Here is a 15,176-nt window from a genome sequence, read left to right on the forward strand (position 1 = left end):
ATTTTTAGAACTCAGCCTTTCAGGATGAAATTCTCTGCCTTCACTGGATCTTCCCACTTCAGCTTATTGTAAAATGAAAGGGTTATCCTGAATGAACTTTCACTTCCATTTCAACTCTTAAGAATTCTGTAATCCTGTGCCATAGCCTGAAATGTCCCAAGTGGAAAAGGTCCAGTCAGCATCAGTGGAATCCATCCCTGAAGTGTTAGAAGAGTGTACTTCTCTAGCTGACCATTCAGATTCAGCCTCTGTCCATGACATGGACTATGTCAACCCCCGTGGTGTTCGCTTTACACAGTCCTCCCAGAAAGAAGGTAAGTATTGCCAGACTAGTTCATCTTTTTCTTCTCTTTCTCCTCTTCCCACCTTCCCAAACTCTTAATTTATTAAGATGCTCAAGATTTTCAAGTGAAAATTACTTGCTAAGCTAAATTCTCTTCTCATCTTTGTTCTAATCATCAGAGATTTAAAATTGTTAGAGAGCTGTTCAGACCATAGAACTGAGGGGATCAAATTTTGAAAAGTAGGGTTTACTTTTTTCTGTTAAAAATAAAATTTTTTGTCTTGTTTTTAATGTCATATCCATTCCTTTGTGTATTCTTTCCCTTCCCCTACCCACTAGGCCCTCTCTTGAAACAAAATTTTAAAAGAAAAAAAAAATGCAATTTGCATAAGTTCTTTGGAGGTAGGATTTGTCCTGTATTATTAGCAAATCTATAAGGAACTTGTTATTTCTTTTTCCTCCCTGTCTTTTCCAGGTACAGCATTGGTTCCCTATGGCCTTCCCTGTATCCGTGAGCTCTTCCGCTTTCTTATCTCTCTTACCAGTCCTCATGACAGACACAACTCAGAGGTCATGATCCACATGGGATTGCAGCTACTGACTGTGGCCCTTGAGTCTACCCCTGTGGCCCAGTGCCAGACCTTGTTGGGCCTCATCAAGGATGAGATGTGCCGTCACCTATTCCAGGTGAAAATGAGAATAATTGAGAGGGTGGGAGATAAAATTTCATTAGTAAATGTGTCAATATATGACAAAGGTGATCAGGTATAGAGCACTGGGAAAGAAAAGTTTGGATTATCTATGAGAAGGATGGATGGGGCCTTCCTGCCCATTGCCCATCCAACTCAGCCTAATGGTTCCCTAGTCATCATCAGTAATGCTGGCAAGGGAAGAGGTATGAGAATTGCCAAGTGTAGGCAACTCTTAAAACCCTGAACTTGAAGTAAAGCCTTCTTATGACTAAACAGTGGCAAATGTCAGAAAAATTCCTGACTTTTACTGCTTTTTTTCTCCAGCTGCTAAGTGTGGAGAGACTAAGCTTATACGCAGCCTCCCTCAGGGTGTGCTTCCTGCTCTTTGAGAGCATGCGAGAACATCTCAAATTCCAAATGGAGGTGAGTCGTCTGAGAAACACAGGGCATTGGAATTGGAAACTTTGCTCCTTCTTGGGTAGGATTCAGGAATTTGTAGGCAAGTCATTGACCCTCTAAGAAAGAGTTCATTGTAGGGTGGCTGTCATTTCCTTTGGGGAGGGCACAATTCCAGAAAAGAATCAAGGGAATGCTCTTATAAAATGGAGCTACAGTGGTGGGTAGGGAGCTCTTCAGCTTTGAGACTAACTTGTTTATCTTGCAGTCCCTTTCATGCCCAAGCAGGTTGAAGGAAGGAACTGAAAACAATACTAGATCACATCATCAGCTCATTTGATAAGATAATCAGCTTAATTGAAAAGGCAGCTTTGGGCTATAAAACCAGAGGATGAAAAATCAGGGTTCATTCCTGAGTAAACTTGTCATGGTGTGTACCTGGAGTTTGGGAGCAGGAAGTGAAGTTCCCTAGGATGAGTTTCCGTAATACTTGATACTCAGTCTTGAGCAATATAGTGCTTACCAATATAGTGCCTTCCCCTCTATTGTTTCTTCTGCCCTACTAATTTTTTTTCCTTTATTCTATTCTGTTGGAAATCTGTGATTGCTGCTAGATGTACATCAAAAAACTCATGGAGATAATCACTGTGGAGAATCCTAAGATGCCTTATGAAATGAAGGAGATGGCACTAGAGGCTATTGTCCAGCTCTGGAGAATCCCCAGCTTTGTTACTGAGCTCTACATAAACTATGACTGTGACTACTACTGCTCCAACCTCTTTGAAGACCTCACAAAGCTGCTGTCCAAGGTGCTGAGGGTTTCTAAAGTAGAAAGATGAAGAGGGAAAATTTGTTGGGGATAGGACAGGGAGGGAGGAACAGGTCACAGAAGGTGGAAGGAAAGTTTGCTAGGGAAATATGGGAAATTGCAAGATTAAAGAAGTGTGTGTGTGTCCACATGTGCATGTGTGTGTGCTCAGTAGCAGTTAAGATTGGGTTAAAATATAGCAGATGTCCCTCTACATTAGGTAAGAACTTTGGAAAGTATGTTGGATCAGGCTCTTACCTTTCACTATTTATTTTCCAGAATGCCTTCCCTGTTTCTGGGCAGCTTTATACAACACATCTTCTCTCTCTTGATGCATTGTTGACAGTAATTGACAGTACTGAGGCCCATTGTCAGGCCAAAGTCTTGAATAGCCTCATCCAACAGGAGAAGAAAGAGGCAACTAAACCCAGTCCTGAGATGGTGGATGGCACTAAAGAAGTCAGCAGCAGTGAGAGGCCTTTTTCTTTCTCAGAGCTCTAGACCCCAATAGCTTGGGCTCCTTGCCCCCATCCTACCTTACCTAGTATATATTTTCAGAGTTTGAAACTCTTGAGTCACCTCCTCAGGTAGATGTAGTATTCATCTCCCATTCTCCTTTGTTTCTTTGATATTTTGACTCAGCTGATGTGAGCCATTATGTATCTGTTGTGAACTTAGATTTCTGCTTCTCTGGGATGTTTCTCCATTAGGGATCATTGTAGCCTTCCTGGCATTGGAGTTTAGTGGAATCCTCCCTGTTCCTCTTTGTTTTCCTCCTGCAGCTGTGCTCTACTGTCCTCCCCCCTTTGCTGAATTTTTCTTACCACTTTTAAAGAAAACTCCTAAGGACTCTGCCATATCCCATGATTTTCCCAAGGTATGAAATCAAACTTAAGTACACTCCAAGGAAGAAACCTGACTCCAGGGTCAATTCTCTTTATTTGTGATTTTTTAGCCACAAAACCAATTGAAACTACAATTCTCTCATCCTTAGTTTACTTTACTAAACCCCAAACTGCTGCAGATACCTGTAGATCATCTTACAATATTTAATCTCCCTGCCTTTTTACAACCAAGTAAATGTAAGAAATTTTTTGTTACAAGATAAATAATTAAAAGATAATATAAAAGGCATATGAAATCAGACTATGTAACAAGTGATCTGGCCAGAACTGAACTGTTTGGCATTAAACTTGCTCACAAAAACAAAAATAGAATACTTCTGATCTCTAGCTGAGGTTGCTGATCATGAGATAATATACATAAATCATTGTGCAATAAACTGCTGGAATTTTATTGGTGTAGAGAACTCCCAAGTAAGAAAAAACCCTCCTTCTGTAAGTCTATATAATCTCTGTAACTCATAGCCTTAGAGAATTTCCTAGATCACTGACAGGGTAAGTGATTTGTCCAAGGTCATATAACCAGTATGTGTCAGAGATGGGTCTTCCTGGATTCCAATCTGACTCTTGATCCACTTTGCCATGCTACTATAGAAATGTTAAGTATTATAATCATTTATTTTTATTGCTCAGTACATAGTAGGCACTTACTAATAAATGCTTGTTAACTTGACAGGAATGTGACACTTTTGGATTAAAGGAAAGTCACAACCTAAGACTGCATTCTTTTAGTGTCTGGTTAAAATGTTGGAGGTTCTTCCTGATAATTTCTGTGCTGAATGTTTCTCTCCCCATATCCCTATTCCCCCCCCCCTCCTACCCATCCCAACTTCTGGCTCTTTGTGTTTTGCCCATTGGTAGTATTTTAACAAATACTATGGACTTCCATTGGTTGAGTCTTTGCTTCATTTGGGCATTTACTCAGACTTACTTTACCCAGCATGTGGGAAGAGGTAAAGGAGCATCATATCCATATTCATATAGATAATGTTCCTTCGACCAAAAAAGAACATTTCATCCAAAAATTTACTTTGAACTCTGATTCTTCACACTTTTTGTCTCACCTACAGGCAGTGATCAAGCAACCACTGATGGAAAACACCCAGGGACAAATCCAGATCACCTGGGATTGCATACACCTGGGGGAGGGCAGCTGCTGGCTGAGCAGGGAAAATTGGGCTGCAGTGACCTGGAGGAAGGTGGTGATGCAGGTGGTGGGTGTTGGGTCCCAAAGGACTTTCTTGGGTAGAGGACTTCTCAGGAAAAGACAGAAAGAGGAAGAAAATGTTTGTTGATTGATTGAAAAATAGAAAGCTTGGGAATTATTTTACTGGGCCTTGGCTTCTCATCATCCCCTCAGACTCATGAAGGGAGCTCAGGATCTTAAGGAGTTGCTGAAGACTACTGTAAGACTTCTTTACATTTTTCATAAGGAAGACATTACTAAAGGAAGCGATCTAGGAGTTAGGAGAAGCATATACTTGTGAGAATTAGAAGAAAGGAAAAAAAAGGAAAAAGTCATTGGTTTGCTGAGCACTAGAAAAGTTAAGTGGGAAATTTTAGGATTGTAGAAAAAAGGGTATTTATGTAGATGGGATGATGAAAAGTATATTTGGATTCTACAAGAGAAATAGAAGAAATTAAAACAGGAAGACTGGAGAGAACCAGGAAGTCCTGGAGGCATCTTCAGCTGTCCCAAAAGAACAAATCAATTCTAGGGCCTAGAAAAGGGAAATGAAGAAAGTTCTCATATTCTTTTTTCTCCTCAGCTGACAAAAAATCTCTCCGGAAGCCTCCTCGATTTTCCTGTCTCCTTCCAAATCCTCAGGAATTGATTGAGATTAAGAGCAAAAAAAAGGTATAAAAATCAAGTTTCTAATTGTTCTTTGGGTGATGCTTATTTAATGGTTTATGGAGGATTTAGCAGTTCATTCAGATCATTGAAGGAAACCTGTTAAGATTACTAAATTATTATCTACTTTGGACTTTAGTAGCTTCAAGTTCCTTTTGGGCCTTCTCCCCCCACCCATTTCCTGAGACACCAATGTTTGGCCACAATGACTAGGACTAGATTATTTGCCAAAACCCAAAGTCTAGCCCTTCACCTATGTCTGTAAGGAAGAGATAGACTGAGTTGGAAGAATGGGAGTTGATGAAAACAGTAGGAACCAAGATTGCTAGTATTATCTTGGTCCCAAAGAAGGTTCAGTAGGTCATTTTTATGATTGTGGGAGCTACAGGGAGTTGACATTTATTCTGGTGCTTTAGTAAAGTTCATGTAGATGTTTGTGCTTTTGAGTTTCTTAATGAAATGGAAACCTTTTTTAAAAACACTTCTGCTCTCCTCTCTCACCCTCTTCCCCTCCCCCCCAATTGTCTGCCTTGGCCCAGTGGCAGACTAGGTATATTTGGTTTATCTGTCCCTGCCCATACTTGATAGAACTGACTCTCCACATGCCTCCATCCCCAGCCCTCAACAGGAGGGCACAAAACAAGCAGCACCCAGGGAGGACAGGTGAAAATAAGTTGGACTACAGGCTGTCATGCTACTAAAAAAGCCAAGGGAAAGAGTTAAGGCTGGAGAGCCAAAGAAATTTTCTTTTGGCCCCTTTTTCAACTGTTTCAGGGGTCATATCCACTGTATCATGGACATTTATTTAGTAAATGGGATGTTCCTTTTAGAGAAGGCAGTTAAAGTTAAGAGACTAGATGATCTCTTAAGGCTTTGTTTTTGGAGCTTTCTATCCTAAGAAAATAGAGTACTACCTGGCTGAAGGACACAGAAGCCATGAGAAAATAAGAAGAGAGCTTGACTGAGCTTTCAGATCTGTCTGGGAATGTATGCAGGGAGATCTAATGCCTTGAGGCTTTTCTCACAGCTACTGATCACAGGCACAGAACAGTTCAACCAGAAACCAAAGAAAGGGATTCAGTTCCTACAGGAGAAAGGACTGTTGACTATCCCCATGGACAACAACGAAGTTGCCCAGTGGCTCCGAGAGAACCCCCGTCTAGACAAAAAGATGATTGGGGAGTTTGTGAGTGACCGAAAGAACCTTGACCTGCTGGAGAGCTTTGTGGGGTGAGTCTACAGTGGGCACAGCCTCCTAGGCAGTAAGGAGCAACCTGACCTGGGATGAGGCAAGTTGCTGACTTTCCCCATCTCACTCTTCAGCTTACAGGGATCAGTGTGGGGTCCTCACTTGAAGCATTCCCTTTTGGAGAAGTAGTTCCTTTTTTGGCTAGTGGTCCAGACGGTGCTCTTTGCATTTCTTACCACTCCTTGGCTGTGTCACATGATGCCCAGAACAATCTTAAGTGCAAGATGGGTCAGATACATCCCATTCCTATGTCTATTGAGCTCCTTTCACTTCAAATTGGATAGGAATGGTATTAAAGCTGAGTCTGTGTCTGAGCTTCTTTGGCAACCTGATCAAGCCTTTGAATCTTTTTCTCTGAACCATTTTTGAATGCATAAAATAAAATACATAGGATTACAAAGGAAAACAATTATATTGAAATACAATTGTCAAAATATGGGGGAGATGGAATTTACTAACTCTAAATTAAGAGCCCACCATGCCCTAGAGGTGAACGACTATGGATACAAAATACCAGGAGTTTGGGGCTAGAAGTGTTTAGTTTTATTAATATGATGGGGAGGACTAAGATGTTTCGTCACTTGGGAGGAGAGTAGAAGATCTGAAACACATGGAAAGGCAGATCTTTTGCTCCACAGTCAGCTGCTTACTAACTTTATTGCCTTTCCTTCCCCCATTCAGCACCTTCAGTTTCCAGGGCCTACGACTAGATGAAGCTTTACGCCTCTATCTGGAGGCCTTTCGCTTGCCAGGAGAAGCTCCAGTGATTCAGAGACTACTGGAAGCCTTTACAGAGCATTGGATGGTAGATTTGTTTGTTGGGGATGGGAGGAGGGAATATTTGGGGAAATATGCCTGTAATTTCAAGTGTGACTGAGAAACCATTGCCCCCAGTGCTATCTCCTGGATAAGTTGAAAATTTTGTGGCATTGGCTAACAATCCCTGTGGAAAAGGAGGCATAGACTTTTACCCAGGAGTTGACAGGAATTTTATATGTTTTGTCTGAGCACTTACTGGCTTCTGAGTAAGCACCAACCAGAGGGTTAGGGGTTAGATAGAGGTTAACTGCAGAAAGGACAAAGACTTGGACACTGATTGTTGTGGGGTTTCTGCTTTTCAGAAGTGTAATGGCTCCCCATTTGCAAATAGTGATGCCTGCTTTGCCCTGGCCTATGCTGTTATCATGCTCAACACTGACCAGCACAACCACAATGTCCGAAAACAGAATGTACCCATGACCCTAGAGGTGAGTATGTATCCTTATCTAGGCAGGACTATGCCAGCATCAGATTTCAGAGGGGAAAACATGGAAGTCCTGATTCAGAATGGGGTAGTGACAGAACTCATTTAAGGTCATTCCAAGTTAGGGTTACTAATATATTAATCCTCTCCTGAGTGGGTAAAATGAAAAGTGTTCTTTCATTCAACAAGCATTTATTAAGTACTTATTATATGTGGAGCACTCTACAAGAATCAGAAAATTGATGTGTCTTTACCTTCTATTAGTAGGAGATTACAATCCAAATGTAAACATTATAATATTCATTGTTTCTTGATAAGTGTTAGCAAAGCCTTTTGTGAAGTCATCATAACTATCTTGGAGGGATCAGAAGGATAGACCATTCAAGTTAGGTTTTACAGGATGGATAAAATTAAATTCATGTACTAAGAGTAGGGAAGAACATTCTGGGCGTAGATGATGATGTGAGCATGATCATAGAGATGAGAGGCACAATATACAAGAGGCAGAGAATAGTCCTTTTGGACTAGAGATAGAATACATGTTGGGAAGATAAAGAAAGAATGGTTCCAGATTATAGAAGACCTTAAATTCCACATGAGCACTATATGCTTAGCATAGGCAATGACTGACTCTGTGAATAAGAAAGAAGTGGAAAAATTTGAGTGGGAAAGAGAGAAGTCCGAAGTTCTGCTAGGATGTTATTCCAATACTCCAGATTTGTGTTAAGGAGCGCCTTTGAGAGTAAGAATAAAGATGAAGACATGTTTCAGAAATGCATTTAGCAAGATTTGATCATTGATCATAGGTAAAAAAGAAAAGAATCAAATGTGACCTGAAGGCTACAAATACAGGAAACAGTGAATAGTGGTGTTACAGCCAGAAATAATGAAGTCAGATGGAGGAATAGATTTAGAGTGAAAGAGTTTACCCTTTATTTTTGATATAAGGTATTTAAGGTGCTAGTGAGATATCCAAGTAAAGATAGGCAGTTGGAAACAAGGGACTGGAGTTAATAAGAGATGTCAGGATTAATTAAGAGATGGAAGTCATCTGAATAAAAGTAATGAAGAAATATCGAGTGAAAAAGATGACTAAGGGAAAGTTTCTGGAGAGATAGGAATAGACTCTGGAAGAACATCCATATAAAGGGGTTGGTTAAAGGATGAAGAGCCATTTGAAGAAGATAGAGGAGCAGTTTTCACCATGGGAATAAAATCAGGATGGAGAGAGATCTCTGAAGTTGGAGAGCACAGAGAGTGAGGGGTGATAGTGGTGCTATAAGGTGGTAGGAAATGGCAACAGTATTAGAATCTAGAAGGAGGTCAAGGAGAATGAGAACTTTAAAAAATACCATTACAAATAAATAAATAAAATACCATTGTATTTGGTGGTCTTGAGAAATGAGTTCTGGTAGAGTGGTGGGAGCCAACTAGATAGTTTTTAATAGGATTGAGAATGTTGTGCAGAATAAGATAAGGAGTTGATAAGGGCAAAGTAAAAAAATTTTCAGTAGCAACTGAAGATATAAAACACAAATTTGGCAATGAAGGCAGCTCAGTTTCATGATTTTCACAGTTCAGATGTGTGGTTTGTTTTCAGCAATATTGAATGGCTCAAGCAGAGAATTCAAATGGTGGTGCTATTATATCATTTTTTTGGATGATGGTTCAAGCAGCAGTGGTGCAGTGGATAGGGCCCTGGGTCTAAGTTCAAATCCAGATCCAGATACTTACTAGCTAGGTGACCCTGGGCAAGTAACTTAACTTTTTTTATACCTTAGTTTCCTCATCTGTAAAATGAGGATAATATTTGCATCTATCTATCAGGGTTGTTAGGAGAATAAAATAAAATAACATTTGTAAATAACTTTGCAAACCTTAAAGTTCTATATAAGTGCTAGGGCTGATGATGAAGAAGAAGGATTAGGTAAAAGGTCAATATAGTAAGGGATTCTAAGATTCAAGTTAATGGCACATTTTCAATGGTTAATCATGGTGTTAAGGCTGGGTAGGCAGGTGAAAAAGTGAAGCCAAAATAAAGAAAATGGATTTGGAGAATGGGGAAAAGGGGCCAGAGGTCACAATGAAAGTAAAGATGAGAATTAATATTGGAAGGTGGGAGACAATGGGAGGAAAGGAGACTGAAATCTCTAAAAGTGGAATTCCAAGGTTCTGATTTTGTAATTCAAAAAAAAAAAAAAAAATTGTGAAATCCTATGCTGACATATAGCTGAAGTGGGTTGAAAAAGGAAGTCATTGGAGTTGAGAATGTGAGGAAAGTGGAAAGAGGGAGCTGTTTTCCAACTCTTTCTGTACTGAGCAACCCTGCTAGGGCCTAGAAGTACCTGGGGCAGAGGATGGAGGAGGCCTTCATCTTGGGAGCAAGGAGACAAGAAGCTCATTGAACTGTTCTAGGAGTTTCGAAAAAACCTGAAGGGCGTGAATGGAGGAAAAGATTTCGAGCAAGACATTCTAGAGGACATGTACCATGCTATCAAGTGAGTTTTTAATGAGGAATGAGGAGTTCAGGCTTTTAGATTGAGAGAACCCATCTCCATCCCCATCCCCATCCCTATCCTATCTCTTCCCACTGGTCTCTTGTACAGTGTGTGGCTCATCTCTCAGATGAGAACTAGTTCTCTGCCAACACTTCCCTTCCTTGGATAAAACCTTCTAGGACCTCAAAGGCTGAAGGATTTTAACTACTCCTCTAGAAGGGATCTCCTGATAACCCGTAGATGGCCTACAAAAAAAGCCAGCAAGATCGTGGTGGGGACTTGGATCAGAATTAGGCTTAATTGATGGACTCTTGATCCAGGCAGCTGCTTATAAATGAGAAGAAGCAGAGAGCTCTTCTCTTAACAATCAGGTTTCTAGAAACTATTGGGCCTAAGACCCAAGAGTACAAGGGCTTCAAAATCATGAGATAAAATAGATTATATGGGGGGAGGGGGGGAAACCTTCTTTTCCTTACTATCTAGTGTCTCAGTGAGCAGTCAGAAAAGTTGCAATATGATAATTGTACTGGGGTGAGATGGGACTGGAAGGGAAATTAGAATCCCTTAAATCCACTAGAGGTGCTAAATCTTGCCATCTTGACCTTGTCATTGTACTCATTCCCCACTGGATTATAGGAATGATGAGATTGTGATGCCTGAAGAACAGACTGGTCTGGTGAGGGAGAACTATGTATGGAATGTCCTACTGCATCGAGGTGCAACTCCTGAGGGCATATTCTTGCTGGTTCCTGCTGGTACCTATGATCATGACCTCTTCACCATGACCTGGGGTCCTACCATTGCTGCCCTCTCTTACGTCTTTGACAAGAGCCTAGAAGAAACAATCATCCAGAAGGCCATTTCGGGGTTCAGGTAATCCAATTTGTCTTTTGTCTTAGCTTGAAATCCTTCCCAATCTCTTGACAGTACCCATATCCTTATTGTCCTCACCTTGATTTTCCCTGGAATGGGTCACTTTAAGCTATTTCTGAATTCATGCCTGGGAATCTCTGACCTGTCTCTGACCTACTAGAAACTCAATTTTTCCAGAGTAGGGATTATTTGGGAGGGAAATTGAGGCTTGGGGGAACCCACCTTGTAAGGACCAATGTGGGAAAAGTAATATCAGGGGAAAACCCTGAGAAGGATCTTTTATGCTATTTGGAAAGGCAGCTGGCCTGTCCAGTGACTTTGTTCCTGGGGTGGGGAATGGGGCTTTTAGGAAATGTGCCATGATCTCCGCCCACTATGGCCTGAGTGACGTGTTTGACAATCTCATCATCTCTCTCTGCAAATTTACAGCCCTTAGTAGTGAGGTGAGTAAGGATAATATGCCCCTTGGAGGCACCATAGACACTTAAACAATAGTTGGGATTCCATTGAAAGCTTAATTTTGTCTAAGTGATGTACTTCATTCAGCATTGTCTCCATAGTAGCCCTGTCTTTCACTGGTTTACTGCAGGGTCTCGAGGAGGGGAGGAGAGAGGACTGGGTCTGGCCCTCTGTTTCCAGCATATTTTGAGAGGGAGGTTTGGATCACTGTTGTTTAAATGAAGATTGGGGGAAGGAGGAAGGAATAGACCTGAGAACTTTGAAAACCTGGGGAGTCCCATGGTAGCCTTAGAGCTAAAGACCCAAAGGAGAAATTAGCAAGAACTTAAGATGCTCCCTAGACTATTGCTAGGCTCTAGACTTCATCTTCTCTACCTCTTCAGTCCATTGAGAACCTGCCCAGTGTGTTTGGGAGCAACCCCAAAGCTCACATTGCAGCCAAGACTGTTTTCCATTTGGCCCACCGCCATGGTGACATCCTTCGGGAAGGCTGGAAGAACATCATGGAGGCCATGCTGCAGCTGTTCCGAGCCCAGCTACTGCCCAAGGCCATGATAGAGGTAACAGGGGGTGAGGGGACAAAAGTTGAGCACAAACTGCAACTTTGGGGAAGGCAGAGCTTAGGACGGTACCTTGCCTTGGCCCGGTCCTTGTCTAGTAGGTTTCAATATTCAGGGACCATCAGTATATGATATTCCTCAGGAGGACATCTGGCAGAGGCATTGGAAGTCAGTGGTTCAATAGAATAGTAACTGTACAAAAGGCTGTCAGAAATAAAACCAGAGTAGGTTGGGACTGAGTAATAAGTAAGGGTCATGTTAAAGAAAAGTTGCCTTTCCTAGGTGGAAGATTTTGTGGATCCCAATGGAAAGATCTCTCTGCAGCGGGAGGAAACACCATCAAATCGGTGAGGATAGATCAGAACTTCTAGGCCACGGGAAAGGAATACCAAGAATTTGGGATTAACCTGAATATATCCCATCTCTCTATACCTTTCCAGAGGAGAATCAACTGTGTTGAGCTTTGTGAGCTGGTTGACATTAAGTGGTCCTGAACAATCCAGCATGCGAGGTCCATCCACTGAGAACCAAGAAGCCAAGCGCATGGCACTGGACTGTATCAAGGTACCTGTCCCAACTCTCTTCCCACTCTTTTCTTCAGTGATCAGGTCTCAACTTCCTGCAGGGTAGGACTCTGGTTTTGTGGGATTTTTTCCTCACTCCAACTCAGGCCACTGATTCCCTCCTCCTGCCACTATAGCAATGTGACCCAGAGAAGATGATCACAGAAAGCAAATTCCTCCAGCTGGAGTCCTTACAAGAGTTAATGAAGGTATGAAGCAGAAGGACAGTGGGAGGAGCTAGATGGGGGGGAACCACGTGGTGATGGCATGGTAGCAGTAAGTTGTCTACTTCTCTTCTGTAGGCTCTGATATCGGTGACACCAGATGAGGAGACTTACGATGAGGAAGACGCTGCCTTCTGCCTGGAAATGCTTCTACGTATCGTGCTAGAGAACAGGTGAGATAAGGAAAAGGTTTGAATCATGGCTATAAGGCTGCATCCTGCATCCATACTGAGGTCCTTTGGGCAAACCAAAACTAGTTTGGAACTAGTACCAAGAGAATATCAGTACTTAAGTAAGCAAAAGGGTCTATCACTTTTCTGATTATACCAGAAAAATAGGACTCACAGTACCCCTATGATCAACATCAATACCAAGGGACCCTAAAGGGATTAGGATGGTCCTAAGGCATTGGAGGGATGGTCTTCGGGCCTTGGCTCACTAGCTCTCTTCTTTCTCCCCTTCTTCTTGCCATGTAGGGATCGTGTGGGTTGTGTATGGCAAACAGTGCGTGATCATCTGTACCACCTATGTGTCCAGGCACTGGATTTCTGCTTCCTGGTGGAACGGGCTGTGGTGGGCCTACTGCGCCTGGCCATACGATTGCTAAGGAGAGAAGAAATCAGTGGCCAGGTGAAGGATTTTTAGCCATCTGGGAAAATGGGTAAAGGAGGTAGACCAAAGGTCAAGTGTCATCCATGGGACTGTCTGTAGTAAAGACTACACTCAGTGCCATACTTAAAGGGCTTTAGAGATGATGGAAGCATAGACTCCTTGCTAAATGACAGGAGAGGACCCTAGCAAGAATTCTCATCTAGGAATGGGTAGGAGGCAGGGAGGAGGAGATGTCTAGAATGGCCTCCATCATCCAGACCACCCACTGTGCCTCTTGGGATCTTGGAGTTCTTGCTTTCTCTGATCACAAAAGGCCAGAGGAAATAGCAGGGTACCCCAGGGGCAAACCATTGTCATAACTCTGTTCCCAGGATGGGCAAGCAAGCAGAGAAGTAGAGGGTGAGTGGTGAGCCCTGTGCTCATGTCCTACCATTCTAGGTACTGCTGTCCCTTCGTATCCTACTACTGATGAAACCTAGCGTGCTGTCTCGTGTCAGCCACCAGGTTGCCTATGGGCTCCATGAACTACTCAAGACCAATGCAGCAAATATCCACTCTGGGGATGACTGGGCTACTCTCTTTACCCTCCTGGAGTGCATCGGCTCAGGGGTGAAGCCTCCCCCCTCTCTGCAGGCCACAGCCAGGGCAGATACCACTGATACTGGTAAGCTTTCCCCCAGGGAAACTGGACACCTACCACATAAGCAGCTGATTTCCACTCTGTATCCATGAGAGAAAAAGTCTAAAGAAAAAAAAAGAAAAGTCTGAGATTGCATTAAGCAAATTAAATACTTGCATCTGCTGCGTAACTCCCCATTGTCCTTAGATAAAATTATAGAAACAGCTCGAAAGATAACCTTAGAGACTACCCATTCCAATCCCTTGTATTATAAATGAGGGAACTGAGATTCAGAAAGGTTAAGGGTCCTGTCTTTGGTCACATAGCTAGCAAAGGTTTAAGCAAGATTTGAACTCAAATCTTCCAAACTCCAAGTCTGGTTATCTGTCCACTACATCATTTGGTTGCCACATATCAAGGAATGATACCAAATCTCCTTCAGTCCCTCCAGTGATAACTCTTGTCAAAAGGAGCCTGAGTCTGTTACCTCATGGACAACAGTCAAGGTTATCTGGTCTGTGCTTTTGTCTTGTGGTAGGACTAAGCTGAACCAGACAGAGGAGAATCCTTCCTTTTGTGGGAAATGAGCCCATATTGTCTGTTAGCATTTTCTTTCAACGTCTCCAACTGTATCCCCATCCCCATCCTTACTCTGCTCACATTCTGGCTCAGGTGCTCAATCAGACAGTGAACTCTCCTCCTACCACCCCAGTGACGTCAACTTGGACCGAGGCTACACCTCGGATTCAGAGGTCTACACTGACCACAGTAGACCAGGAAAGATGCACCGCTCAGCTACCGATGCCGACGTGGTCAACAGTGGTTGGCTCGTGGTAAGAAAGCAAGGGCATTGGGCTGTAGAACTCCCCATCCTGGTCTGGGTGGCTTCCTGGCTTTCTTGGGGCATGTGAAAGGGACAAGTAGAGCCAAGTCATGCTCCTGAACTTTGGGCCAGGTACATCATCTAACTTGCTACCCACCTTCATATTCTGGACAGGTTGGAAAAGATGACATAGATAGCTCCAAGCCAGCCCCAGGACCAAACCGGCTTGGCCCTTCTCCTCTGGTGAATCAGTACAGCCTTACTGTAGGGTTGGATCTGGGTCCTCATGACACAAAGTCCCTGCTCAAATGTGTGGAGTCACTATCTTTCATCGTGCGTGATGCTGCTCATATTACCCCAGACAATTTTGAGCTCTGTGTCAAGACTATCCGAATTTTTGTGGAGGCCAGTCTGAATGGCGGTAAGTGGGTGTAGAAAGTCAAAAAGGTAGCTGCCTGGAAAGGAGACAGAGGAGAGGGAAGGATTCCCATGAATAAGGAAATATGGCCTGGATCTCCAC

At 42.6% G+C, this 15,176-nt stretch overlaps 1 protein-coding gene across 4 annotated transcripts in view; it reads left to right on the forward strand.

Moving 5' to 3' along the window:
- GBF1 (golgi brefeldin A resistant guanine nucleotide exchange factor 1) overlaps positions 1 to 15,176 on the forward strand; it is a 121,867-nt gene that overhangs the window by 102,554 nt on the left and 4,137 nt on the right. For 3 of the 4 annotated variants that reach the window (XM_074295426.1, XM_074295427.1, XM_074295430.1), the window contains 22 exons: positions 146 to 314; positions 759 to 970; positions 1,300 to 1,398; positions 1,986 to 2,180; positions 2,459 to 2,648; positions 4,152 to 4,295; positions 4,851 to 4,939; positions 5,961 to 6,163; positions 6,864 to 6,987; positions 7,304 to 7,429; positions 9,841 to 9,923; positions 10,560 to 10,796; positions 11,146 to 11,239; positions 11,639 to 11,815; positions 12,098 to 12,162; positions 12,256 to 12,379; positions 12,516 to 12,587; positions 12,681 to 12,775; positions 13,079 to 13,232; positions 13,653 to 13,878; positions 14,506 to 14,666; positions 14,831 to 15,077. In XM_074295426.1, coding sequence (XP_074151527.1) covers positions 146 to 314; positions 759 to 970; positions 1,300 to 1,398; positions 1,986 to 2,180; positions 2,459 to 2,648; positions 4,152 to 4,295; positions 4,851 to 4,939; positions 5,961 to 6,163; positions 6,864 to 6,987; positions 7,304 to 7,429; positions 9,841 to 9,923; positions 10,560 to 10,796; positions 11,146 to 11,239; positions 11,639 to 11,815; positions 12,098 to 12,162; positions 12,256 to 12,379; positions 12,516 to 12,587; positions 12,681 to 12,775; positions 13,079 to 13,232; positions 13,653 to 13,878; positions 14,506 to 14,666; positions 14,831 to 15,077 — 3,286 coding nt within the window. The remainder of the gene's footprint in view (positions 1 to 145; positions 315 to 758; positions 971 to 1,299; positions 1,399 to 1,985; positions 2,181 to 2,458; positions 2,649 to 4,151; positions 4,296 to 4,850; positions 4,940 to 5,960; positions 6,164 to 6,863; positions 6,988 to 7,303; positions 7,430 to 9,840; positions 9,924 to 10,559; positions 10,797 to 11,145; positions 11,240 to 11,638; positions 11,816 to 12,097; positions 12,163 to 12,255; positions 12,380 to 12,515; positions 12,588 to 12,680; positions 12,776 to 13,078; positions 13,233 to 13,652; positions 13,879 to 14,505; positions 14,667 to 14,830; positions 15,078 to 15,176) is intronic. The other variant, XM_074295428.1, reaches the window with a different exon arrangement.

Source organism: Sminthopsis crassicaudata, chromosome 2 (assembly GCF_048593235.1).
Source record: "Sminthopsis crassicaudata isolate SCR6 chromosome 2, ASM4859323v1, whole genome shotgun sequence".
Classification (NCBI taxonomy): domain Eukaryota; kingdom Metazoa; phylum Chordata; class Mammalia; order Dasyuromorphia; family Dasyuridae; genus Sminthopsis; species Sminthopsis crassicaudata.